The sequence below is a fragment of the Nomascus leucogenys genome, chromosome 17, assembly GCF_006542625.1.
Source record: "Nomascus leucogenys isolate Asia chromosome 17, Asia_NLE_v1, whole genome shotgun sequence".
Lineage (NCBI taxonomy): Eukaryota > Metazoa > Chordata > Mammalia > Primates > Hylobatidae > Nomascus > Nomascus leucogenys.
The window spans coordinates 85,159,143-85,186,904 of record NC_044397.1 but is presented as its reverse complement, the minus strand read 5'-3'; the positions used below and the strand labels follow the sequence as shown (position 1 = coordinate 85,186,904).

At 61.5% G+C, this 27,762-nt stretch overlaps 1 protein-coding gene across 8 annotated transcripts; it reads right to left on the bottom strand.

The window, feature by feature from the left end:
- Positions 1-478: 478 nt before the first annotated feature.
- CIC (capicua transcriptional repressor) lies at positions 479-27,762 on the bottom strand. Of its 8 annotated transcripts, none has more exons than XM_030797056.1 (21): positions 27,711-27,762; positions 21,708-24,511; positions 9,355-9,504; positions 9,035-9,269; positions 8,826-8,955; positions 8,548-8,730; positions 8,300-8,465; positions 7,174-7,376; positions 6,860-7,085; positions 6,323-6,426; positions 4,808-6,041; positions 4,529-4,716; positions 4,068-4,189; positions 3,808-3,974; positions 3,415-3,708; positions 2,993-3,318; positions 2,438-2,682; positions 2,186-2,340; positions 1,971-2,102; positions 1,540-1,671; positions 479-1,451 (listed from the first exon to the last, which is right to left on the bottom strand). In XM_030797056.1, exons 2-21 carry the CDS (start codon positions 24,499-24,501, stop codon positions 1,084-1,086), a joined length of 7,554 nt encoding a protein of 2,517 aa, XP_030652916.1. In that variant the 5' UTR covers positions 24,502-24,511; positions 27,711-27,762; the 3' UTR covers positions 479-1,083. The 8 variants fall into 8 exon arrangements, with proteins under 8 accessions (XP_030652916.1, XP_030652915.1, XP_030652921.1 ...); XM_030797055.1 differs by lacking the exon at positions 27,711-27,762 and adding an exon at positions 26,924-27,024; XM_030797061.1 differs by lacking the exon at positions 27,711-27,762 and adding an exon at positions 26,924-27,024 and having other exon boundaries at positions 1,977-2,102.

The window sequence follows — 27,762 nt, the reverse complement described above, 5'->3', positions numbered from 1 at the left end:
GGGGAGTTCCTTCAAGCCTGCTTGCAGTGCAGGCCCGGGCCACATGGGGGCAGCAGGGATCACACTGAGGACCAAGGGTACTCCAGGTAGACTAGGCTCCCTCCCACCCACTGCTACCTCTGGGCTAGGACTACTCTTGGGGCCTGTTTCCTGAGTACAAATGACCCCAGAGCCAGTGAGGGTAAACCATCCCAGTGGCATCTTGCCTCAGGCCTTCCTGAAACTCACACAGTCCAATGGCTAAGAACAGGGCTGGCAGGCACTGAGGCTCCCTGAGCACACAGGCTCCTAAACTGGAGAGGGGCCATCTGGTCCACAGCAAGTCAGGGACCTGGCCTGTGTGGTTCCTCTGAAGCTGGGGGCAGTGGTACTGGAATTGTTGCCCCCGCCTCATGGAAAGCCTACCACTCCATGACAACTGAGGACAGTACTGGTACAACCAACAGCCCACCCTGTTAAGAGCCTGCAGCCACACAGGTGTGTTAAACAGCTTTAATCTCGCTCATTGCGGCTTCTCGGCACAGTAAGAAATATTGCACATGATCAACATGTTTTGTTCTGGGGAAGGGGGCAAGGGCAGGGGGAATCACCTTCTTAGAAAGTACAACCCAAGTTGGGAGGGCAGAGGGGGTGAGGAGAAAACCCTCCCCATGCCTGTGGCAAAGTGCAGGAGCCCCCACCCCCAAACTAACCTGAGTCCAGCCCCTCTGGGGAAAAAAGGGGTACATGAACTCCCCCTATTCCACAGGCGCCTCCCTGTGGCCCAAGGCCCGCACCACCCTCCAGCTTGCAGCCCTCACAGGAGCCATTTTGCATAAAGTGAAAAGCTCTGAAGGTCACACGCTCCAGGTTATGTACAGGGGCTTGGAGGAGGGAGACTGCCCCTGCAGCCCCTCAGCTGCCCCCCGGCACCGGGAGGGAGCTTCGAGGGAAGGGGGTATTTACAAGAGGAGCAGGCCTCATTCCGCCCCAAACTGGAGAGGACGAAATGGCTTTACCCGGGAGGAGATAACCTTCCTGCCCCCACATACTGTCCATGTCCTGAGGGGGTACCATAAGTCCTGGGATCTTCTCAAGGGTCCCTCACCTGCCTGTGGCAGCTGTGGAGGGACCTGGGGGTGGGGGGGAGGGCTGGGGAGCCCCCTCCCAGCCAGGCTGTCCAGGCCCCGACTCTGGGGGTGGAGGCAGTGGCGGGGCAGACTGGGCCGTGCCAGAGTCCGAGCTGGGTGAGGTGGGGTCAGGCCCCCCCGCGGGGCTGGGAGTGGGGGCAGGGGCAGCAGCGGTGCCAGTGGGGGGCGGTACAGGGAGAGGAGCCTCAGCTCCAGGGGGCTGCTCTGTGGGAGTGGCAGCCTGCATGATCTTCTGGCGCACCTCACGGATCTTCAACTGCAGACAAACCTTGGAGGGGAAGATGTCTGCATAGCGGGCCTGGAAGGCGGCTGTGGCCTGGGCTGGAGACAGAAAAACGGTGGGGAGCACAGGATGAGATGTGCAGGTAAGTCCCACCCGAGTGACCCCAAGACTCAGAGACAGGCTCACCTGACGGGAAGAAGCCGTGGTCCTGGAAGAGCTGCATGACCAGGGCCCGGCGCTGGTCCAGGGTGCGCCGCAGGGAGGAGTACGGCACCTTCTCATACTCTAGCTCCCCGAGCACATCCTCGGCTTCTGTACCTGTGCAGGGCACAGGCAGCATGGCAAGGCTGCAGCAGCGGCAGGGCCTTCCTGCCACCGTCTGAGTGCCCACCCGAGCCCTCACTGCATTCTATTTCACAGGGGAGTCAGAGAGGGGTCCCGCCCACAGTCACAGGGCAAATTAGGGGCCTACCAGACTCCAGAACCCACCCCTGACGGGCTGTGCTTCCTCCCAGCCTGGATGGACCCACCCTACCTCTCCCACTCTCTAACCACCTTCCAGAGACCCACTCCTCTTGCAAGCCCCCAGGCCCCCACGGTTCTGCCCACCACGGCACCTGTACGGTCAAAGGTGAAGATGTCCCCCTCGCACTTGGCACTCTTGGGGGTGTTGGGCTCCGAGCTGCAGCTGGAGCGTCTTCTCATCTTGCGCTTGGGCGAGGTGGGGTCCTCGGGTGCTGAATCCAGGTCTGGCCAAACAGAAGCAGACTCAGTGCAGGTGGCCCCAGTCTGCCCTCCACCTAAGGACCCTGGGTGCCCGATGCTCGCCTACCCGTGGAGTTCTTCCTCTTCTTGCGGTAAGAGCCCAGGATGGCCCGGGGTGAGGTGGCCAGAGACTGCAGGGTGGGGGAGGGCAGCACCTCCTCAGGCCGAAACTCAGGCAGCTCAGCAAAGCGCTCTTCGAAGTCCACTTCTGACAGGACCCTGCTGGAGGGCCGGCAGGGTCACCTCCCCCGCCTCAGCCTGCAGCTGCTCCCACTCCCGCCACCCTACACGCTCCACCAAGGCCCCAGCCCATGCTCACTTGTCCACAGAGTCAAAGGTCTTCTTCAGGGGCGGGGGCCGCACCTTCACCTTCTTGCCAGTACCAGCCGCCTCCTTGCGCTCGGGGGTGTCCCCGGCTGCCCGCCCACTGCTGCTCTCGCTGCTGCCACCAGGGGCTACGGCTGGAGCTGGGGCTGGGCTGGGAGGAGTGGGAGGCTCCCCACGATTCTCCAGGCCCTGCCCAGGGACGCGCCAGTCTGAAGATGAGCTGGGGAATTTGCTGGCCTGGGGTGGAGATGGGCAGGGAGATGGAGAACACTGAGCTCAGACTCTGGGGCAAAGGCCAGAAACAAAGAGTTGGATCTGAGCCCGCCCAGCAGACCCCTTGAGAAGGCCGTCACACAGCCTCAGGAAGGCCAAGACAGGGGCCTCAGATGGGAGGGGAGACAACACAGGCAGGCAGAAGGGACAGACGGGACCCTTTAACCTGAGACACACACAGGCATGGAGGGAAGAGTAGGACAGAAAAGCAGAGACGTCAACGGAGGGGCACAACCGAGTGGCAGTGGGAGCCCCACAGCCTGCAGGCGCTCACCATGGTCTCAGGACCCTTGGCGCTGGTCCGCTCCTCAGCAGGTGGGGGCAGTGGGGGGCTGCTCCGGGCCGTGGGAGTCCAGGTCTCTGGCAGGGGTGGAGGGGCTGGTGGTGTGGGCTGCCCCTCAAGCTCAGACTCTGGGGCAGTTGGCTCTCGGACTGGGCCAGGCTCCAGAGGCTGCCGGGGTGCAGGGCCAGGCCGCCCAGAGGCACCTGCCTCAAAGGACCCCACGGGAATGCTGGCGATGGCTGCCTTCACTTTCTGGGGGGCTTTCGGGCTGGGCCGCTGGGCCTTGGGGGCCACTAAGCTGTAGGTCATGGAACCTGCTAGTGGGGAGAAAAGTGTTTGCTGAGCCAGGCCTGACTGGAGCCCATCCCCTGGGTCCCCCAACTCACTCTGCTCTGGGTTGATCTGACACCTACCTGTGGCACTGGGGAAAGGGCTAGTCGGGGCTGGGGTGGCCGTGGCAGGGGCTGACGGGCCCTTGGGCAGAATGGTGGCTGCAGGTGGGGTTGTGCTGGTGGCCACAGTGTAGACCAGGCTTGGGGGGGCCTGGGATGGCTGGGCCAGGGGTGCTGAGGAGGTGGGTGCAGGGCTGCCAGAGTAAAACGCCGTTATGACAGGACCTCCAGGGGCTGCACAGGCAGGCGGCAGCTGGGGACTGGGCACAGGCGACACGCCCACCTGACCAGGAGCTAGCAGTGGGGCTTGGCCTGCTGAGAGACAGAGAAGGAGAAGCAGGAGACCAAGTTAGGGCCTGGACTGCCTCAGCCCCACCCTGGGTCCCCAGCACTGCCTGCCAGGCCGCCCCTCACCTGAGAGCAGGGGCTGCACGAAGGCGGGGCCGCTGGGCCCCAGCGAGGTGAAGCCTAGAGCTACAGAGCTCGTGGGCCCGTACGAGGTGACTGTTCCAGCCTGGCTGGACGCAGGGCTGGTACCCAGGGGCAGCGCGTGCCCGCCCGCTGACTGCACATAGGTGATTCTGCCGCAGGGAGAGGAAATGGGGAGGAGTGAGGTAAGCCGGCCCCGCCCCACCCCTTCCCTGGCCTCTGAGTGTGGGCTCAGCTGCAATTACCTGGTGGAGGAGGGCAGCAGGACCTTCTGAGGCTGCGAGGTGGGTCCAGGGAGTGTGGCTGGGCTCAGGGGCGGCACCAGGCTGCTGGGTGTGCTCACAGGCACCGGGGTCAGCTGGATGATCTGTGGGGAAGGGCACCCATAGGGCAGGGTGAGCTGTGGCCCCAGACTGGGGCAGGGGAAGACCAAGACCTCAAGTGGGACTCTAAGCAAGAGCAAGGAACACAGAACTTGGGGTGAGAACAGGATGGGCAAGATGACAGTGAGAGGTGGGGACACACAGAAGAAGTAGGGTACAGACACTGAGGACTTGAGAGAGTCAGGATGCACAGAGACATCACGGAAGATGGCAAGACAGAGAACCAGAGACACAGAAAAGCAGAAAAGACTGAAAGAAAGACAAAGAAATGATGGGGTACAGGGGCCAACACCCAGCAGGTGGAGAGAAAGGCAGGCCCTCACCTTGCTGGGGGGCTGGGCACCATTCTGCACAGGCACTGAGAAGGGCGGGCTCACCAGTGGCAGCGGCTGGCCGGCCCCTCCACCCCGCACTGACATGCTAGGGGCGGCCAGGGGCACTAAGACCTTCCCAGGTAGCAGCTGGGCTGAGCCACCCGGGGGCGGGGCCTGCACGGGAGAAACTGACTGGGCTGGAAGTTAAGAGGCAAGAAAGGAAAAGGTTACAAGGGAGCCAAACAGGACTATGGCCCCTCTCCTAGTGCTGCCCGGCCCAGGTCTCACCTTTGGGGGGTGGGGCGGAGGGTACAGACTGCAGGATGGGGATGCCAGGAGTGGGTGCAGTGGCAGCCAGGACTTTGCCGTTGGTGGAAGTGCCCGGTGGGAGGGTGAAACGGATGCTGGTGGTGGGTGCAGGGCCGCTGGGAGCCGCTGCCTTGGTCCCAGGGGCTGGTGCTGGGGCAGGTGCCACCTGAAGCTGCTGGGGCAGCGTGGGCAGGATGTACTGTACCTGGGTGATTCCCCCAGCCTTGCCCAGGGCACCTGGTTGCAGGATGCCCAGGGGTACTGGCCCATTGGGGCCACTCCCAGCACCTGCTCCTGAGCCCGCAGTGGTCCCACCGCCAGGGGCCCCCTGGGCGATGAACTGGACAGCAGGGGGTGCAGGGGCCCCATACCCCGGGGTGCCCACCAGTAGGTTAGTGACAGTGGCAGGCGCCTTCCCCACAGTGCCCAGCAGGGGTCCAGCCACCAAGTGTGGGGCTGGTGAGGTGGCTGCTGCCGACTTCTTGTCCGAATACACTAAGCTGACACCCAGCGGGGAGCCCCCAGGCACCCGAGACCCAGTGCCCATTTCAGTCCTGGCACCTGCTGTGTCATTTGGAGACGCCTCAGCCCGGCCAGAGGCAGGGAAGGGCTTAGAGGCGATGGGCACAGGTGTGCTGCTGACAGGCCGCACCACGTTGGTGACCATGGTGGCAGCAGGACGGGACAGGGGAGCTGCTGGGGCCCCGTAGGCCAGTGATGGGGCGGGGGTGGAGGGCACTCTGGCTCCGCCGCCCTCTTGCTCCTCCTTGTTTGGAGGCAGCACCAGTGTCTGCAGAATGTTTCCTCCTCCGCTGGGAGGGGCCGCGATGACCGAGGGGCCTGGTGGCTCCAGGCCACCCACACTTTCAGGTCTCTTGCGCCGGAAGGTGGCAGGATCCGTTGGGAGGAACCGGGTCGCCTTGGAAGGTGTCGCTGGACCCCCAGCCCCAGGGGGTGGGGGCCGTAGGGGGCCCGCTGTGCTGCCCTGACCAGACTCCTGGGCCTTGAAAGTTCCTGAGCCCAGTGAGAAGGAGGTGGCTGCCGAGGCTGAGGAGGAAGCAGGCGAGGACGCAGAGGAGGATGGGGCGGAACCATAGCCTTTGCCAAAGGCTACAGGAGGATCCGGGGGCCCTGGGGGCTCAGGGTCCAGTGGGGGGCGGCAGTGGGTAAAGGAGGAACGGATCACAGGTGAAAACACCTTCCGACCAAAGCCCTGCATGAAAGGAAGGGAGACACCCCAGCTCAGGACACTCCGACACCTCAATAGCAGCCCCCTAGCCATGCCCATCCAGCCTGTCAGCCAGGCCAGCCTAGGGCTGCATCCCTGCCAGCTGAAGGCCTCAATTCATCCTGGCTGTGACCCAACTCCCCACGGGGCAAGCAGCTTGCCCTCTCTGGACCTTAATCTCCCCCTCTCAAGCACCCGGGAGAAACAGACATTCCCGTGGCTTAGGAGGGAGTGTGATGGGACAGCACCGTGACCCAAGCCCTCACCTTGTTGCCCTCTGGGTCCTCCCCAGAGCTGTCCCCACTCTCGCTGTCGGTCACCCGCTCCTTGCACTTGAGATCAATGTCGGTGGTGCCGAAGCCATCGTCAGCTGAGGGAGTGGAAGGAACAGTATGGGGAAGGGGCTAGATGCAAGGGGACCCAGGAGGAACAGTCTGGAGCCTGGATCTCAGCTCTGCTCCAAACCGGCAGAGAGTGCTGTCCAGGAAGGCTACTCCTCAGCCCAGGGCTGTGCCCACATGCCCAGTGCCCAGTGCGGGAGCCTATGAGCCTGCAGGAAAGAGCCCCTAATACTGCACCTGAAGATCTGGTCACGCCCTTGTCCTCCAGATTTCCTGCAGGGCTGGGGGCTTCCTGAGGGCAGGGCTGGGTTTACTCAGCAGGGCCTGAACTGGCCACATGCAACCATAAACCAAGTGGAAAAGAAACCAAAGGGGCCTAGGGGCCTGGATCCAAGTTCTGCCCACCCTCTGAGCCTTGGCTTGCTGGGTCCTGGGCAAGATTCTGGGCCCTGCAATGCTCACCAATGACATCATCATCCCCTTCCTCCTCACAGATGACCATGCGCTCCTCATCACTTGTCATGTCCTCACTGGCCGCACGCTGAGAACGAGAAGCTCGGGTGGGCAGCAGCGGGGGCCGCCCGGTGGCCGCCAAGGCACCTCCCTCACCAGGGGCTGCAAAGGGTCCTGGAGCTCCATACTGGGTAGAAGGCTTTGGGCCAGAGTACGATGCAGGGCCAGACACCATCTGCAGGATAGGTGGCAGGGAGGGTTCAGCGGGGCTGCTGCCTTGGACAGGCTCCCTGCCCACCCCCCAGGGGGCCTGCACCCCAGACCTGCGTCAGTTCCTGTAGCGCCTGACTGTCTACTTCTCCGCCGTCCAGGCTGTGTACCCCACTGTGGGAGAAAGCTCGGGGCCGGGCTGAGCCAGGTCCCCCAACTGTGTGTAGCCGTTCTGCTCCACAGGAGCTGCTCCCCGGAGCCTTGGTGTCTGAGCTCAGGAGTGTCTGGGCTGCAACGGACAGGAGCTCAGAGGACACTGTAAAGTGGAGGAGGGAGCTATGACAGTCAGTAAGCATGTCACCAGCACCTAGACTGGCCCAACAACCCATAGATATTTCTAGGTACTAGGCAGAAGCAGGCTGGAATTTCTGGGCCACTTGGTGAAAAAAAAAAAAAAAAAAAAAAACACCACCCACCACCAGTCCAGCATCTCCTTCCTGCTGATTCCTGCCCTCTGGGGTTGCAGCAGGCCCATTCCCTGGGGGACAGCGCTCCTGAAAGTAAGGAGGCCTGGAGAGAGGTTCACGTGGTGCTGGCTAGCCAACTGCTGGCCTGAACCTCGGTTCCCTCATCTCAAAGAGGAAGTAACTAGTGTCCCCACTCTCATAGAAGTGCATATCCATAGGAACTATCCATCTGTCCTCACAGAACTGCCATACCCATAGGCTCACTCCAAAAATGTGCCCCAGAACACCGCCAGGCACACCAGACACCCTCAGTCAGTGGAAGCAGCCCATCAGGGGTGTTTGTGAGCTGCAGTGGCTCCAACTATGGTGTTGGGGGCCAGCCAAACTGGGGTTTACATTCTGGCTCTGTCACTTGCTTGTTTATGACTTTAAGCAAGTGATTTTGCCTCTCTGAACCTCAGTTTTTTCTTCTAGAAATAGAATGGGGTTTTGTAGACTAGAGCTTATACTCCCTGTAGTGCCCGGCACATAGTAAACACTCATTAAACAGCAGCTGATAATGAGATTGCTGTTTGGGAATCTTAGTATCTGTCTGGATCTCCCTGGCTCCTTCACATGAATCAACTGCCGGTTCCTTTACGGATAAGGGTAGCCAAATAAAAGCGATACAGCAGAGAGGAGCTGCTGGGGCAGGGGAGGAGCAAGCAAGGGGGTAGCTGGTGGCTCTCGGGGAGGAAGGTGGCAGGGTGGGAGAGCCAAGGGGCTGACTAACCCCCAGGGGCAGCAGCAGTGCCCGTCTCCGACATGCTCCGCTCCCGCGTCTCCTTGTGCCCTCCTGCCAGCCCCAGGCTCGTGGGCTTGGCCTCTGAGCTGGACTTCTTTCGGTCCTTGTTGCACCACTTCCAATCTGGGTGGGCCTTGAAGTGGGCCTCCTTCACCTGGCAGGAGAGGGCAGGGCAACCCTTCACTCACCCACCCCACCAGAAGAAGCTGGGAGGAGCCAAGAGGCAGCTGCATTACCTGGAAGGCCAGGTCGTGGTACTTCTGCTTCTCCTTGGGCCCCAGGGCGTACCACCACTCGCCCAGGATCTTGCTGACGGTCCGGTTGTCCTGGTTGGGATGACGCTGGTGGACCAGGGCCCGGTGCCGCTTGCTGAAGATCATGAAGGCATTCATGGGCCGCCGGATGTGGTCCTTCTCCCGCTGCATTAAACACAGCCCAGAGCGGGACAGTTAGGACCAGGGAGACAGGTGTGGGTGGCCACAGGGTGAGCACGGGACAGGCAGGGATAAAGTACCTTGTTGGGGCTGCGCCCATCCTTCTCAGAAGATGAGTCCCGTTCCTTGGGTAGGGCACTGAGGGACTGGGTCCGACGTTTTCCGGGCGGTAGAGGCAACTGGATCTCAGGAGACATGATGGAGAGGAAGCTGCGGCAGGGCAGCAGGGACAGTGAGGGCCATGTCTCTGGCCATCCCACCCTCAAGTCCCAGGCCTCAGGTAACTCACGCATCATCATGGTCACTCTCTGTCTCACTGTCCAGCCGGGGCTCTCCTGGGGGGCCGGGGGCCTCCTCCTCCGTGGTGGGAGGCGGACCCTTACCAGGTTCCACCACCCCCAAAGGGTGTGGGGGTCCAGGTCCTGGGCTCTCAGGGCATGTGGCTCCAGGGGGCCGCCCAGGGTCAGCACTCCCTGTTCCACCTGGTGGCCGTTCATGAGCAACAGCTGCCGACTCAGCAGGTTCTAGGGACACAGAGGTAGATCAGAGGGCTCCTAGGCCACCTGGACCCCACACCCTTGCCTGCCCCCAGTCCCCCCTAGCCCTCACCTTTGCTCTGGTTGGAGGCCACTGGGTGGCTGGCAGGTTGCTGGGCCTCGCTCGGCTGCACGGAGGGGTCAGGCTGGCTGGGTGCCAGGAAGGGGACTAAGGAGTGCCAGGGGAACACAGCCACAGAGCGAGGTTCCACATTCGTCCACACTGTGGAAAGGAGCCAGGTGAATGTGCAGCAGGAGGGCCTGGCCCCAACCCCAACTCAAGCTCTTCCCCACCCTAGATGAGCTAGCCCCACCCCTTTTGTCTACCCCCCACCCCCAACACCAGAGCCTCTTGGACTCGTCCATGCAACGTCACTCAGGAAAAACTCCTCCCAGAAAGGTTTCTAGATTTATAAAAAAGAAAACAGAAGCGGGGAAGGGAAATAGTACTCACGCCCCACTCCTCCCCCCACCAATCTACACCAGCCCTGCCACCAGGGACCAGGCCAGAGGAACGATTTGCTCCTGTCACAAACCAGGTCATGCTTGGCTGCCATCCCACACTCCCAAGGCCCCAGACCTCTACGGGCTGGGACCCCCCACCTCCGTCATGCCACATTCCCAGCAGCCCAGTCGCCACCCAACACAGCCTCTCACCTTGGCCTCATGCTCTCTTTCCCTTTCCTGAGGCTTACGGCCCCACGTCCCCTCCCCTCCAACTCTCCGTTCACTACCCACAGGCTGTGGGGTCTCTTACAACTGTGGTGTGGGAGAGGTCCTGCTCCTTGCCTTCCTCCCCCACCACAAACAGAGTGCCAGACCTGCCCTTCCTGGCTGGGCACAGGTGGCTCCAGCAGCTCTCTCCTTTGCACCCACAAAGACAATGCACCATCCACAAATCGGCCTCCCAGCCTCCCTCGCCATCAGCCCCTCGGCTTATCTGTAGTCCAGGGTCCAGCCCCCTTGCCCAAAACAGGGGAGGGTGTGGTAAACTCCTTGGAAGAAAAACCACGGACAATGGGCCAGAAGACAGAATTGTAACAAGTCTCTACCCAGAGAGGGCACAAGTGCCAGGTGTTTCCTTGAGGATATGCACAGGAAGATGCTTCCTCACCAAGAGGCTGGTCCCAGGGGTCCAACCTTCAGCCCCAAGAGGTGGGTGGTGGAAGAGCAAGCCCTAGGCTGGGACCTACCCCTGGCTGGACTTTTGGGGCGGGCCTAGGATACGAGTGGGCTTCCCCTCGCACTGCCTGGCTCCCTGGGGGAAGTGGAACCAGCAGAGGAGAGAGGCCCCTGCTCGGGGAAGATGAAGAAGGGAGGAGGGAACCGCCCTAGCCCTGCTCTCCATCATTCCAGGCCTTCCCTTGATCCAGATCAACCTGACCTGAGGTGACCTCCCCATGCCTTCAGAAGCCTGGACAGGGGGTAGCTCTGTGAAAGGCACTGGCCTCGAGACCTGATTCTGTGAGGGGCTGACAAAGGAAAAAGTAGACCTCAGGAAACAAGGGACTGGAATCACGAAGACAGCACTGAAGAGCACTCAAGACTACGATGACCCTGTCCCTTACCCCTGAAAACCCGCTGGGCCCTCCAACCCCATATAAAAGCCTCCAGGGACTTAGATCTGTGTCTCTCTTTGCAAAGATCTTTCCCATCAGGGCCTCCTCCTTTCTGGGGGGTGGGGAAAAGGGACCCAGCAGACAATGGAGGGCAGTCCTTTGGTCCTGCTCCCTCCTGAACCCCTCCCCAGTGCACAACCCTCCAGGTTCTTAGGTGTCGAGCTCTCTGCAAACTACACCACACACACTGCAGCCCGTCACTCTGATCTCAGCGAACAGTGCCTCACTCGCTTCCTGAGCCCTGTCCTGAGCCCCACTACCCAATCCAAGCCTCCTCCCCTAGGACCAGCAGGTCTCGTGCTGTTCCTATTCTACCCCATGCTCCAGAGCCAATTACTCTGCACCCCTCACCTTTCTATTACAGCCGACCTGTGCCATCCCATCACTTTAACATCACAGCTGTCCCCAGATACGCCCCACTCCGCTACACTCCCACCTGCCATCACTAACCACTCGGCCCGGCCGAGCTCCGTAACTTTCCCCGTCATCCCTTTACTCTGCCTCTACTATTCTCTCCCCTACTATACCCCCATCACCGTTACTCCGCACTTAGCACCCCGACACCTTGACCCCTGCAGTCCCAGGGCCCAGGCGCTACTGACCGAACATGCCGAGGCCACGGGAGGCCGCGCTGGACGCGGGCATCAGGGGCCTGTGGGCGGAATACATGGTCCGGCGCAGGGGGGACCCGGCAGGGGCTCGCACCTCCTCAGCGGCCGACGCCGCTCCGCCCGCAGCCCGCTCCTCGGCCGTCGCCGCTTGGGCCCGGGGGGAGCGGGAGGCCGTCGCCGCATGCCCCCCCCCGCCGCCCCCCTCCGGCCGCCCCACGCGGGGGTCTCCGCCGGGCGCGCCTGCGCACAGCGCCGCCTGCCTCCCGCCGCCCGGGGGGCGGGGGAGGTCAGCGCGCACCGGTCCCGCCCCGCCCCCCGGCGCGCGCGGGGGCCGTCACGGGGCGCGCGGCACGGGGGCCATCGGCGCCGCCCCCTCCCTCTCCCTCCTCCCTCGCGGAGTCCGGCGGGCGGGGCAGGCGGGGCAGGCGGGGCGGGGCGCGGCGCGCGTGCGCGGGGGCGGCCCCCTCCCTTCCCCGCTCGCTGGCTCGCTCGCTCGCTCCCTCCCTCCCTCGCAGCTCCGGCGGGTAACGGCTCTGGCCCCGCGCGCCCCGGCTGCCGGCGCCGCCGCCCCGCCTTTCCGGGCCCCGGGCCCGAGGCTCAGCGCCGGGTCGACCTCCGGCCCCGGGCGGGCAGACGGACCAGCGTGCGTGCGTCCGTGCGCTCCGAGCGAGCCCCGCGCCGAACCACCGCCGCCTCCCCGCCCCGCCACTACTACGCGCTCCCCTCCCCCCGCCGCGCCTCCCCCCGCCCCTTCCCCGCTTCCCCCGCGGCCTTCCGCGCAAGCCCGGCCCCCCGCGCGTGAGCCCATTGGCTGCCGCCGCCGCGCGCGGGTCAGGCCCCGCCGCGCCCGCCCCCATTGGCCGCCCCGGGGGAACGTCAGTCATATGCAAATAAGGGCAGGGCGGGGCGGGCTCCTGTTGGCCCCGAGCCGGCCGGGGGCGGGGCCGCGGTAGGAGGGTGGCAGGGAGGGCGCACTGCAGTAAAGGCACCGAGCCAGGGGGGCGGTTCGGGGCGCCGCGCTGCGGAGGTCCCGGGGTTGTGCGTGGTGCTGTTGTGTGTCCAGTCCACGCGAGGAACACGCTCACGCGCGGCTCGGCCCGCCTCCCGCACACCCGCCTGGGCGCGCCTGGCCCCGCTGGGCAGACAAACTGCGCGTAGGGCTGGGCGAGGCATCCTGAGCCCTCACCTACTCACACTCACACTCCTCATAGACATACACAGACACACTTTCGTGCCACACCCATTATCTCCTACACACCCCACGGGCACATATGCCCTCTGTCTTACACCCACACTGTCACACCTCACATACCTGCTCACACAGAAGTACAACCTCACATGCTCACGGTCCATCGCTCCCCACCCACCATCGTGCATTCACCCGTCCTGTTCACATCACCCATCTCATCCATGCCCTGTCACACATGCCTCGCCAACCCGCATCCTCATCACACCCCCACCAGCCCACATGAGTCATGCAAACAGACAACATGTCAAACAGGAGGAACTCAGCATAGCCCTGCTTGTCCACTACACACACTCCACACCCCTCCCACACAACCACACACTCCTCCGTCACACACACAGCCTTCCTAGCACTCACAAAGCGCCTCCTATCCCCAGTGCACTCTCAGCTCTCACAGACACCATCATACCGACCCCACCCTCTATATAATCCTACCCTAATGGGCGCTACCTGCTTCAGTACGCAGGCCCATCAGGTATACAGAGCTCAGTGGCCACTGCCATCATTCAGCCACCCACCCTGACACTCATTGGCCACTCTGGACCATCTATCTAGCAGCATAAGGCAGTGAACCACAGAGCACACCATGGATGGCCCCACCACATTACTCTGCCAGCCACCCACTAACCCCCACCCCCCCAGAATAAAAGGGCCAGGAAGAAAGGAAACTAACACTTACTGGGGCTGCTGTGTGCTGGGAGCTTGTATGTATTATCTGGTTCATTGAATCCTCACAGCCACCTAGGGAGGTATGCTTTATTACACCCATTGTTCAGGTGAGAAAATGAGCCTCAGAGATTGAATAAATTGTGGCATGATCATGCAGTCAAGATGTACCAGCCCAGAGCTCCAACTCAAGTGCTGTTTCCATTACTCAAGGCTTAACCTCAGGGTGGACCCAGGGAGGGAACTCCAAACAGAGCCTGGGGAATATAGTTAGACAATGATACAGAGCCACGTGGACCACAGAAAGGTGAGGGGGCTCACACGAAGACACAGGCAAGGATGTGGAGCCCATCTGGCAGAGACCCAGAGGCCCTGGATCACCCAAGAGGGGCCCTGGGGCCATACCCAGTAAAGGCACAGGACTGGGGTCACACACTTGGGCACGTAAAGGTTGCACAGGCTCAGATGGACCAAGACTGGGCTCTTACACAGGTTGGATGGTCGACAGGAGCAGACGAGCCCTTTCCCCAACCTGCCTCATCCACTGACAGAGCTGAAGGAATGGAGAGGGAGCAAAAACTGGGTAACCTGAGCCCAAAAGGGAAGGGAAGGTCTGTAGCCCTCTGACCTCCAGAGACTGCAGGGCCAGACACTTGGCTGTGAGCCTGGAGGGGCAACCAGAGGGACTATTAGGTGACTGCCCCCTCCTTCCTATGCAGCCCCAGACTCAGACCCTCCATTACCTCACTGCCCCAGGGACTGCAATGTGAGGCACGAATTGAGGCTGAAATCAATGTGGCCCGCTATCTCCCCACCACTGCCCCCACCACTGCCCCCTCCTCTCCCCACCGGTGAGTGAGTCACCTACTGGCAAGTTAACCCCTTCTCTACTGCAATACAGTCCAAGGACAGAGCTCAGAGGAGCTCTGCCCCGCAGATCCCCCACTTCTGTTGGTTGAGAAAAAGAGCCAGGCATGGCACAGGAGGGAAAGAGGGCCCCACACATCTGGGAGGGGTGCACATCTGGTAGAAGACACAGTGCCCACGGAGGAGAGATGGGAAGAGGCCCCTTTCGGGGCAGGGTACAACCAAGTGGGGGCCTAGCCTGGCAGGGAGGGGCGGGAATCCGGGCGGGAAGGGCCCCCCTGCCCTGGGCGCTGGGCCAGCCCTATACTTAGCTTCTATTGTTCAGGGTGGAGGAACCCTGGGTGGGGGTGGATTAGGAGCAGAGGGGAGGGAGCAGGTCCTATCCCTAGACAGCTCCCTCTCTTTTGCCATCCCCAACCCTAACTGGGGTCTCCCTAGTTGGAAAAAGGTACTGAGCACGACTGTGATGGCAGCCACCCCCCTGCACCAACCCCTAACCAACTCCACAGAAGGACTGCCCCTAAACAGCCCCCACGGTGCCACCACACCCAGGCCTGGGGACAGGGAACCCAGACGAAGACATCAACAGCCACCCGGGCGGGCGGTACAGGCTGAGGCCTGCCCAGAGGCCCGGGGCCAGCAGCCAGGGATGCTGACAGACTGAGGGACAGGCAGACGCGCACTCTAAACTCACGGGGCCCATTTATTGAGCCCGCTAGGCACCGCACCCCTGCCGGCCGCCTGCGGCTCCCCACCCTGCTCTCCAGGCCCGGGTCCCCGCCTCAGCTCACCACCCCGGTGTCCCCAGCTCCCCTCACCCGCTTTCCACATACACACCCACCCACCCACCCCGGGCGGCGTCGGCGACGGCCAGGGTTGCCTGGGGAACGAGCCCAGGATTGGGCTGGCGCGGCTCGGCAAGGATGGGGGGCTAAAAATAGCGCTAGGGTGAGTCAGTGTGAGTGGGGCTGGGGTGGGCAGGGGGACCAGGAGGAAAAGAGAGACTGGGGAGAGTGTGTGGGGGATGGTCCCCAGGGATTGGGAGATGGGTGGCATGCGGGAGTGGGGGGATTGAGAGACGCGGGTTTGGGGAAGGGAAGGTGCGGGGGCGGGAAAGGGGTGTACAGGCGCTGGGGCTGGGAGGGTTGGTCGGCGCGGGCTGAGGGAGGCGCCAAGGCCCGAGCAGAGGAGGGGGCGCCGCCCTGCGTTCCCTCCCCTCCCCGCGCTCACGAGATTTTCCACTCGCCGGCTGGCCCCCAGCCAACCCCCGGCAGGCCCCACAAAGCTGCTTTGTGCAGGGAGGGCGGGCGGGTGGCCGGCCGGCCTGACACCCACGCGGGCCGCGGCGGGGCGCCGGCCAGCTGGCACCCGAGCTGTCTGCGGTGGGAGGGAGGGTCCCCCACCCAGCTCGAGGACGCGGCCGCGTAGGGGTTAATCGCTCAGGGGCGGAGAAGCAGGTCTCGGCCAATCAGCGGTCAACGGGCGAGACGGCAGCCAATGGGAAGGACGGAGGCCCGACACAGGAGGCCTGCACCCAGGGGCGCGCGGGAACCCACACCCCTGGGTGCCAGCGGGGGCTGGGCGCGGCCCTCGCTGGGTGCCAGTCCGCTTCTACACAGCCCCCGAAGCACCCGGTTTCCCTGACTACTTCGCAAGAAACAGGCTCATAGGGGGGATAGCATCTTGCAGCCGCGAGGTGGCACAGCCGGGATTTGAACCCAAATCTATCTGGCTTCACAATCAGCTTTTCCGCCGAAATAGGGGGACGGGAGTTCCCTGCCCGGGCCCTCGTGGGGAGCGGGAACAGGGGATAGGGTGGGGGTGGAGGAGGCGGCGCGGCGGGCTAGGGTCCAGCCGCCTGCGGTGCAGCCGCTGCCGCCGGTGGTAATGGGAGCCAGACGCCGTCGCCGCCGCTAATGCGCCTCCCTCCCGGCCACTAATGGAGCCATTAATACCCGGGCGCCGGGGGCTCCGGGACGTACCCCCCCAACCCCCTCTACCGCGCATGCGCGCGCCTGCTGTCCTGCCGCCGCCTGCCGCCAGGAGGCAGCCTGAGGCCTCGCAGCTCCTGGTGCTGGGGGCTGCTAAGCTGGGGGAGCTGGGGTCTCTTCTACAAAGTCACCAAGACTCCAGCAACTTCACAAGCTCTTCCTCCTCTCCTCCTTTTCCCCAAGCCATCTTCTTCCCAACTCCTGCCTTTCCAGGGCGGTCGCCAGGGGTCTCTGACACCTAGATCCAACATTTTCCCTCCCCTGCTCTAAATGCCTTCTTGGTTCTTTACTGGCCCGCGTAGAGCCCCAGCTTCTCAGCCTGGCATTCAGGCTGGGCCTGTCGTCCACGGCACCCTTCTGCTAAGCCTGGACTCTGGTGTCAGCTCCAGCCTCAACTAGCCACTCGGAGTTCATGCACGTTCACTCCTCCTGGTCTTTGCTCATGCAGCTGTTTCAGGTGGAATTGCCTTTTCCTTTCTTTGACTACTCTGAAACCTACTCATTCCTCATACTTCAGCTCAAATGTCACCTCCAATGAGAAACCTACCTGATCCTCCCTTATCAGCCCCCATGAACCACTGAGTTGTCCCTGCCCCCTGGCTTCCCCAGACTCAGTACCTCCCTGGGCTCATCCTTGCCGGTGCCTGCATCCACATCTGCCTTCCTCACCCACTTGCCCCAGGACTGCTCAGCCCTGGGCCTGGCAGAGGGATGAGGAGGGAGCTGGCTCCTGCTGGTGGAGATAGGGTTCACTGTTTGAGACAAAATGGAAATTATGGTAGGCACTACCTGGATCTGGGGAGTCAGGAGACCCAGGGTTAACCCCTTTGGCCCCTCTTTTTCCCCACCTGCCCAAGCATAGTTGGTAGGTACTGCCTGGTCTCTGAGGCCCTACACATTGGGATGCACTATATCTGGGACTCGTTTCAATGAAGCTGGCATCAAATGAAAGGCAAGGGGTAACGGGGGAGATAGGATGACCTGGGTCATGCCCTCTGGCAGGTGGGTGGGCACAGAAGCTTCTTTCCTGCCGCCCCCTACAGCCGGATCTCCTAGCTTGGTCCACACAGCCCCCGCTTTCCTGCCTGTCTTGGGAACAGGTGCTTGGATGGTGGATGGGTCTGCAGGATGGATGTCAGCACATCTCAGCAGATTTCAGGGACAGTAGTAGGCAGTTAATTTGTCAAAGAGCATGGGGGGCTCCCTGGCCTGGACAACCTCCCAACACTCCCCAAGAAGGAAGTAGGAGACCTGGTGCTTGGCAACTGTCCACTGTCTTAAAAGAACAGAACACCTGATATGCACAGGGTGGGGCTGGAAGGCTGGCATGAGGGCAGCAAGTCCATCTAAAGAGTGGGAGTAGGAGGGCCAAAGAGAGGCCAAGGCTGGCCCAGAGACACAGGATGCCAAGAATTGCAGCCACAACAGAAAGAGGGTGGGCTGAAAGCTCAGACAAGGACTGAAGTCCAGAGAGGGACAAACCCAGGAAGACATAGGGAGCCCCCAGACTCAAAGAAGAGTCAGACAGACAGAAGTCCAAAGAGAGACACACGTATAGACTTAGAAATAAGAGACCAGAGAGAGATATAGGAAGCCAAGGATAAGACAAACAGACAGAGCCAGACCGCCAGACAGAGGCCCAGGAGAAGGAGCAACGCCTATCAACAAGGGGAAGCCAGGCAGGAAGCTGGGAGCTGGGAGGGAGGCCATACCAGGAATGGGGCTGAGACATCTGGCCTCCCGGACTGGGGCTGCAGGCCCTGGGGCGGGATCCTCTCCTGGGGAGCAGGCGGGAAGATTCAGAGGGAGGTGGCAACGGCAGCTGGCTGGCCATGCCATGCGCAGAATGTGGAGAATGCCAGCCGCCTGCCCCAGCAAGTCCCCCAGCGGAAGCAAATGCCTGGCTGGGGGCAGGAGCAGGCAGGCTGCCCTGGGCCGCCCCCTCACACCTGCTGCCCTCTGATGGAGGGTCAGGCCCTGGCACGGGCCAGCAGAAGGGACCAAGCCTGCAACCTCACTATACCACTGAACACGATCTGCCCTATCTGGGCCCCGTGGGGAGAAGGCTCCAAGCTGCCTACCTCCCAAGGGCTTAGGGAGGCCTCTGGGAGAAGAATGAAAGGGCCGGCTGTTCAGGAACCTGAAGGCAGCCTGGATACCTCAGCATGGGTGTTGTTAGGGAGGCGCTCCTCAGAACTGCCAGGATAGGCACTGGACAAGTTATGACAACCAGGTGGCCCCCAGCAAGGGGCCTCCCTTCTCTGATCCTCAGTCTACCCCTGCACAACAGGCCTGGCAATCTGCTTCACAGCATCAGGCGGAGCTGATGAAACGGCCCCAAGCCCGGGGTTAGGCACACAGTCTTCGCTCAGTAGAGTAGGTATTATTGTTATCATTGTTATTATTGAAAGTGCTTAAGGGCCTGGGATCTGGAGCCAGACAGTCTGAGTTCAAATCTCGGCTCTCGACAGCTGGGTGCGGTGACTCATGCCTATAATCCCAGCACTTTGGGAGGCCAAGGTAAGAGGATCACCTGAGGTCAGGAGTTGAAGACCAGCCTGGCCAACATGGTGAAACCTCAGCTCTACTAAAAATACAAAAATTAGCCGGGCATGGTGGCGCACTCCTGTAATCCCAGCTACTCGGGAGGCTGAGGCGGGAGAATCACTTGAACCCAGGAGGCGGAGGTTGCAATGAGCCAGGATTTTGCTACTGCACTGCAGCCTGGGCGACAGAGCCAGACTCTGTCTCAGAATCCTGGCTCTCTCTCTTCCTAGCTGGGGGACCCTGGGCAAGTCACTTAGCCTCTCAGGCTATGGTTTCCTCCTCTGTCCAATGGAACTAATAATCACGGTACCAGCCTGGGGCATTGTGAGGATTCAGGGAGTAAAGGCTCAGCAGGACTCATTGAAGTGTGCCAGGCACGTGCATCACCAATGCTGCTCGGTGAGTTATTATTACTGCCACTTTTGGTAGTGAGAGTCCCACAGTCCAGAGGTTGGGAGATGACTTAAGGCTCTCATCCTGCCCCTCACTGGCTGGCTGGCCTCAATCAAGACTCTCCATTTGTCAGGCCTCACTTTTCCTCATCTGGAAAATGGTAGCAAGAGCCCTGCTGGGCCTACTCTGGTAAGCCTCAGCATCCCCTGCACCAGAGCCATTCCTCCCGACACAGCAGGAGTGGCCACATGAGACAATGCTGTAGGGGCCATGTTGGGGGTTGTGGGCATATGGAGGGGTGAAGGGTAGGGGAGTGGTTAGAGACCCTCTGATTTAGTTTCTTCATTGCCTAAGGACAGAAATCCCTGCTGTGAAATTTTGCTTGTATCACCTGTAACAACAAATGTAAAAAATGTTGGCGTCAGGGTGAAACACACAGCTCACAGCCTCAGTTCTGTATATCAGCATGAAGGGCAGGCATAGCCCGTGTCCCTGTGCCCTGTCCCTAGGGACTGGCCTGGGCTGGAGCCCCAAAAGGGCAGGGCCAGGCCAGTGCTCCTTCCTGAAAGGGCTCCTGCCCCAGCCCAAGCCACAGCGGCTCCTACCCACATCCACACCCAGCCTCCTTCCTCCCTGGTCTCCCTGCTTCTGGCCTCAGAGACTCAAACACACCCTCTATGGTGCAGCAGTGGTTGAATCTGCTCAAAACCTTCCATGGCTCCCTAGTACCCTCAGGATACAGTTCATAATGATCTTACTTAAGAGTCCTCTCTCATCTGACCCTTGCTCACCAATCCAGCCACACATCCCCAACACTCACCCGCCATCTAGAGCCTTTGACTTTGCAGATTCAACATCTTACAAATATCTGCTTTTGCCTTAAGGCCTTTGCACAAACTCTTTCCTCTGCCTGAAGATCCTTCCTGCCTACACTGCTGAGCTCACATCTGCACACCCTTCAGGTTTCAGTTCATAGGTATCTGGCCCTTCTTCCAAGAAGCAGAGCCATGACTTCTCAGGCTGGACAGGCATCTTCTCTGGGCTCCCACAGCCTCCTGGCTTCCTCCACCCCATCCCTGACCACCCCAGACTGTTACTGTCTAGGGAGGGGTCTGTCTTTTCCAGAGGCTGTGAGCCCTGTGTAAGTAGGGCTTGTCCTCAGCACCATCCAGTACAAGGCCAGGCCCGGCACAGGGCCAGGCCCTGAATCAACAGTAGATTAATAAATAAATAAAAATAAATAAGGCCGGGTGCAGTGGCTCACACCTGTAATCCCAGCATTTTGGGAGGCCAAGACAGGAAGATTGCTTGAGCCCAGGAATTCGAGACCAACCTGGGCAATATAGCGAGACCCCATCTCTATAAAAATAAAAAAATACATACATAAATAAACAAATAAGAAAGAAATGCTAGGAAGGAGCTTCTGACAGGTCTGTCACCCTCTCTGTGTTGCTCCTACAAGGCCCAGCCTGGCCTAGGTCCGTGGCTGTCCAGCACCATCTCAGAAATGCCACTCTCCCACCCCCAGCCTCAGCTCTCCAGCCACCCTGGCCTTCCCTCTCCCCTCCTAGGCTGTGCTCCTTCCGGCCTCAGGGCCGTCCCATCGCCCTCCTCCCAGGAGGCTCTTCCGCCCCACGGCTGCAGGTTCCCACTCATCCTTCAACTCCTAGCTTACACGCCCTGTCCTCAGGGCAGCCAGGCTAGACTCACACCTGGAGGAGTGCCCAGCACACCCCTGCTGCCTTCCATGGCCGTGCCTGTGATGTTTAGTGGACACAGTGGTAAAGATGAGGGCTCCAGTCCTGGTCCTGCCACCTCCTGGGAAGGACCTGTTAGAGCCTCCATCTGCCCATCTGTAATCCAGCACTATGACCACGTGGTCACGGGCCAGCCTGCCTGGGTTTGGGGGCTGCTCCAGGATTTACTAGCCATGTAACCCTGGGCAAATTATGACCCTGGCCTTAGTCTCCTCTAAAGAAGCATAATCATAGCACTTTCCCATTAGGGTGGTTGTGAAGATAAAATGAGCTAATATTTGAAAAGGATCTTTAGAACAGGGGGTACGTGGTAAGCACTCTATGAGGTGGATGTGAAAATTTGGCAAGCTCACCTACATGCAGTGCTTACCATGGCAATGCCCTCGCCCAGTCCCCCAAGACATGGAAGCTGTTGCCACAATTATCATTCTCTTATCCCATCAGCTCCATGGAGACCTGACTCAGTCTGCACCCAATAAAGGTTTGCTGACTGATAGACCTCTTGAGACCACATTCACTGACAGGAGACCTCTGGAAACGGTGCCTTGAGCCTTAAAAGTCCAATCCCTTTCCTGACATGTGAATTCCAACTGCAACATCTGTGCAGAGAGGAGGCCGGCCTCCCCTTGAAGCCCTCCCAAGGTGAGGAGCTCACCGCTCGAGAGTTCGGCTTGCAAGAGGCCCTCTACGAGGTGAGCCTGGCGCAGCCCATCCACTTCCACCTCTTACCTGTTCCAGGCCGGCCCATGATGACTTCCTTCTTGGGGGCAGGGTGGCTGGTATAGCTGCTGGGCACCAAAACGGGCAACAGGGCAGCAGGTGAGGGGTGGAAGGCCACAGGCTGAAAGGGTGAAGAAGCCAGGCCAAAGGTGGGCATCGGCTGGGCCACGGCAGTTGGTGCAGCTGGAGGCACGGTGATGGGCACGGGGGCTGGCAGAGGTGGGGGCAGGCCAGGCTTCCCACTGGCCACCCCAGGGGGCACTGGGGTCTCACGGCAGCCCCGCCCAGGTCCCCCAGCCCGCACCTCACCAGCAGTGCCCACCTCCCCAGGGAATTTGGAGGGCAGTGGCACATCAGGATTGCGGACAATAACAGGTGAGTCCCGCTGCACGGCAGGCACCCTGCGCACAGAGGGCCCTGGATCCGAGGTCAGGCCGGCAGGTGGGGGCAACAGCAGCAATGGTGAGGGCTGGCGGGAGCGAGAGAAGGGCACAGCAGGGGACACAGCCCGGAAGCCAGCCGGCGTGGAGGGTGTAGGTGTGTGGGACACTGAGTCCACACCAGAGTCTAAGCTGTCACTCTTGGGAAAGTCTGGGGCGGCTCCTCCACCCCCTGCGCCAGGGGCCCCCAAGGCCCCTGGGTGCGGCAACAGCTCTGTCTTCCGTCGCCCAGGGCTGATGGGCACGGTGAAGGTCAGGTTGGTCTGGAAGGTGGGTAGGATTCCAGAGGAGTGGCGCTCTCGGGGGGCAGGTGGCGGTGGATGGGGGCCCAGGTCTGGTGGCGTCAGCACACCTGCCTTAGGGGTGCTGGCACTCAGGTGGCGACTGCGAACTGCAGTGCGCTGGATGACTGGCGAGGCATTGATGGGGCTGAAGTTGGCAGGGCGGAAGCCGAAGAGTGGCGAGGGTGAGGGTGACGGGGCTGGCGAGAAGGGCGATTGAGTGGAGACAGGTGAGAAGGAGGGTGTGCCTGATCGCGAGCTGCCCAGCGACACCAGCATCACGGCCGCCTCACACTCGTCGAACTCAAAGCGTGACAAGTCAGCAGGGGCCACCAGGCGTGGCCGTGAGTCTCCACGAGCCGCCACACTGCTGGCCTCACTGTCCCTCGACGTCTCATCACCCCAGTCAAACTCCGTGCTGCCCTCACGGGCTGCCACGGCTGCGGGCCGGCCCGCCCCCCCAGGCCCACTGTCTGCCAGGCCCTCCATCTCTTTGGTTCGCATGGACAGGTGGCGTGAGCAGTAGCCTCGCCGCTGTGACTCCTTCATGCAGCCATCTCGCGAGCACAGCCGGCGCCACTGCTTGCCGTTGAACTTCTTTCGTATTCCGCTGGGTGTGCAGACCACATCGCCCTTCTTGTACTTCTGTTGGGCGGCTGTCAGTGGTGTGCGGGCCCGGGCTGCCGGTGCTGTCCCCTTTTCCAGGGAGGCCACGCTGCTGCTGCGGCTGCCGCCCTGGCTCCCCTCCTGGCAGGGTGAGGGCTGCTCGCCCGGGCGGCCAGGGCCCACAAAGGCTGGAGACTTGGGTGGCGGCGACAGGAGCTGGGGTGGGGGCAGTGGGAGCAGGGCTGGGGTACCCAGGGCTGGGGGGTGCTTCTCCTCGCCCTCCTCACAGTGAGTACCCAGGTTGCCACCAAAGCTGATCTTAGAGACCTCAGCGTCCTCAGGCTGTTTGGGGTCCAGGGCAGCGGGGCAGGGTGGCAGGGTGGCCCCAGGCTCCGCCTGCTCTTCCTCAGGGCCTGTAGGGGGCTTCCTCAGCATGGTCTCAGGTTCCCAGGGGGGGCGCAGCAGGCGTAGGCTGGAGCGGGCTACCCACACGGCCTCCTCTGGCTCACGGTGCAGTGGCTGTGGGGGCTGCGGGAGGCTGCCTGGTGGGCCTGGCTGGGAGCTGGGGCCAGGGCTGAGACGGACCTTGTAGGCAGCTGGCTTGGTGGCCACCTCTACCACCACGCCTTCCCGGTAGGCAGCCACGCCGGGCTCCACACAGGTACACACAGCTGTGCCCACCACCAGGGCACCTGGTGGGGGTGTGGCATCCAAAACTACATCCACACCAGCGCCTGGCACCCCCTCATAGAAAGTCAGGGCTCGGTCACCAGGGAACTGCACGCCCAGGTCTTGGCTTCGGCGCACCTGGCGCACCACAGCCGGCAGGAAGAGGCCGTCACCACGCCGAGCCAGCACCCGCTGGGACCGCAGCTGCCGCAGGTCATAGCTGCCACTGGTGCTGCCAGGGGGCCAGGGGCCTGGACCACAAGCCTCAGCCGGCTCATCCTCCAGGTCCGCCGAGTGCTCGCTGGCTGTGTCAGTGGAGGAGGAACGAGTGGAGGTGGGTGGCCGTGGAGGCACCCCCAGGCCACTGGCCTCCTCAGGGGTCCGCACTCGCTCTTCAGGGGCCCCAGCCACCCCACTGCTGCCAGCTCCGTGCTCCTCCACATATTTCTTCTTGGGCGCTCGAGACTTGAACGTGGCTGTCTTGCGGCTGAGTGAGGGCTCCCAGCGGCCTGCCTCCCCATCCCCTTTGGGGTCCTCTGCTGGGCCTGGAGCCGGGTCGCCAGGGTGCAGCTCCAGTGGAGGACCTTCAGCCCCAGGGCCCCGCTCAGCCTCCTCCTCCTCTCCTTCCTCAGCCTCTTCGGGCCCCGGCTGCGGTTGCGGCTGCTGTGCCTCGTCGTCCTCCTCCTCTGGCTTGTCACCCTCCCCAGCCCCTCGCCGCCTCAGAGCCTTGGCCCTGGTGGCTGGGGGGGACTTGCTGCCACTGCCAGGACCTGAAAGGCCAGTGCATGCCTTCTTCATTGGCTTCATTTTTGTCCACCTGCAGGGTGGGAGAGCACACGGGGATTACGCAGAGCAACTCAGGAACCCCCCCAGAGCCAGTGTACCCTAAGATTTCCCACTTGCTGAGTCTACTGTCTCCATCCCACCATCCCCAAGGCCTCCTCTCTGGCTGCCCTCAACTCATGTGATACCCCAGTCAGCACCAGGCACAGGTGAGCACCTGAGTCCCCTGAGTATACACACGCTGGCTCCTTGGAGAACATTCACAGACACCTGCTGGCTCTGCAGAGGACACAGAGCACATGCTTTGAACGCCCCAAGGGGACATCAAAAGCACTAATGGTTCACACCTATGGAGCACTCCCTGTGTCCTGAACTCCATGCTAAGCTTGCCTTTATTAACCCGTTTCATCCTCACAACAGCCCTAAAGCAGGTGCTACTATCGGCCTCATTTCACACCTGAGGAAACCGAGCCACAAAAAGATAAGGCAACTTGTCCAAGATCATCCAGGTGGGAAACAGCAGCGCTAGGGTCTGAACCCAGGCTCTCTGGCTCCAGAGTCCGTGCTCCTGACCATTTCAGTGTGCTGCCTGTCACATGATCCAGAGGGCACATTTACTCGCACTGTCACCATGCAGAGAGTACATGCACTCAGACACACACACACATGCACAAGCACCAAGTCACAAAAAGGGTGGTGACTGAGCTGTGATATGAGCCTCTCTCCACCCCCCCACCCTCCCTCCGCCCCTCTGGGCAGCCTGGCATGGCCAGGCATTGTGGGAAGAAGTGGGCAGCTGAGAGTCCCGAGGGACGGCTGCCCACTCTGCTCTGCACCCCAGGGCTGCCAGGTACAGCCATCTCCCCAGATCCTGGCAGGGAGCAGGCAGGGGCATGTCTGGGGCAAGAGCTCATACCCAGCACTGCCACGGGGCCGTGCATGAGCACACGCACGCGCACAAACACACACACACGCACACACACGCACAGAAGCACGCACACGTCATCACACAGTGGGACACAGAGCTACACCCCAGGGTTTCTCTGTCCCACTGGATGGGAGCCTGCTCCTCCCCCCACAGCACCCAGCGTGATACCCGCAAGCCCAGCCCCCCTCTTCTTGCCTGCATGCATCTCCGCCCTGGCTGGGCTGGCTCTGGCAGGGTGGCTGAGTCGGCTAGCCCCCCACAGGCCCCCAAATATGCCCTCCAACTCCAAGTGGGGATAGGTGGGATAAGGTCAAAGAAAGCAGGACAAGCCCAACAGGCCAACCTCACCCACTTCCTGAACAGTCATTACTGCCCGCCCCCTTTCAAGCTGCCCTGAGAAAAGAAAAGGGGAAAAAACTTTACTCTGAAGTGACTAAGAGAACCTGAGAGGCCAAAACAGAGGCCTCTAGGAGGGTTGGGGGGCCCAGAACCATAAGCCAAACACAGTGAGAGGCAACCCCTACTCAGTCTTCCGGCTACTGGGGGACCCTTGACCTCATGCTCTCTCACTAGGGGCCTGCTCCTCCTGTGGACCCTGGAGTCCCAGGCCTGCCCTTTCTTGGGCCAATCCTGGGGTCCTCACAGGCAGAGCCTGGAGGGCGCCCCGGGGTTGGCACCCAAATGCCCAGAAGTTGGGCAGCCATCACCACCTAATACCCACTGACCCACTAGACTACAATATGTTGGGGACTGAGATCTGGCTCCAGTTTTTTCTAAACACAAACCTTTGCATACACCACCCAGGGCCTACAATCATACCGCCTGGCCCCCCTAGACCTTGCTGCCTGGCCCAGCCTCTCTTCACCCCAGAGCTGCTTTCTTTCCCCTAGGGCCTACTCTCTTCCTGTCCACCCTGTCTGAATAACTCCCACCCAAGCCCCGGGGCCCTCACCTTCCTCAGATCTGAGTAGTAACTCCCGGAGCCCAGGCCAGCCCAGACCCTGGCTCTTTGGGGTCTCATACCCTCTGTTCCCATTAGCCCTCCTGGCACCAGCTTCTCTGACACTCTCTCTCCCATCCTGTCACTACCTCTATTTCTACCTCTCTGTTAAAATGCCCTAGGCCCCCTCCTGTCACCCCCTCCTTGTCACCCCCATTTATCTCTGTCACCTATTCCTCCCAGTCACTCTCCTGTCAGCCATCTCTGGACCTGTCACCTTCTCTCCCCATCACCTCTCCTTGTCACACTCTCCAACTCTGTCCCCTCCCTCTCCCTGTCACCCTGATCAAGTCCTGTCACCCCTCCATTCCTGTTACCCTTCTTTGCCCACCACCCCCTCCCCCAGTTACCCTTTTTCTGTCAAACCCCCACCACTTCCTCCACTCCCTCCTCCCTTCCCACCATTCCGCCCACCCCTTTCCCCCTGTACCCCCTCCCCGTCCCTGCCACCTGTCCCTTCTCGGCCCCCAGCCCCCCGGACCCCCCTTTCCTGTGTCAGCCCTGGCCCCGCCCCTCACCTTGGGCTCGGCAGGGTTTCGGGGCGGGGGGCCGTGGCCCCGGCTCGGTCCGGTCCGGTCCCTCCCCGCCCCCCCTCCGGCTCTCCCTCTCGATTCTCCCTTTTTTTTTTACTCCAACACACAAAATGGTGAATGGACCTGCAACAGCTGGAGCAGCCAGCCAATCAGCGATCACAACCCCGCTGACCGGCGCCAGCCTAGACCAATAGATATCCGCAGACTGGTCGGCTCCGCCTCTCGACGACGAGCGACGCTCGCGACGACCAATTGGACCCATCGGGCAGCGCTAGGGGGCGGAGCCAAAGTCCAAGACCGGCCTCCCTCCGGGACCGACACCATCCTGAGCCTACGACTGCCGGATCTGCCTAGGGCCCTACCCTACAACAAGTGAAGGACACCAGCCGTGTCCAATTGCAGGCCGTCTTAGTTCCAAATGACAAATACAGTACCCAGTCGCCATGCAGCCTAGGCCGGAACCCAGCCTCTGTGAGGGACAGTAGCCAATGAAATGAAACGAGGAGGGGCTAAGAGACACGTCGTCCAATGAGCGGAGGCAGAAGGCGTGGCCCGAACGTTTGTTGACCGGCTAGTCGCAATTCCTGCTGGGAATCGTAGTCTTCTCACGTCTTCGGCCCATAGCCGACAGTACAAGGCAGACTACAACTCCCATGTGACAGAGTGCCTGGAGCACTAAAGAAACCCGGCGAGGAGAAAAAGTCGAAAAGGGCAGTTCGTCGTGAGTCTCACTGGACGCCAGGAGTATCTTAGACCCAGGGCCCCGACTCACCCGTATTCCTGGCTCTGGCGTCGCCGGTGGCTCCTCTCAGTGGCAGCGGTAG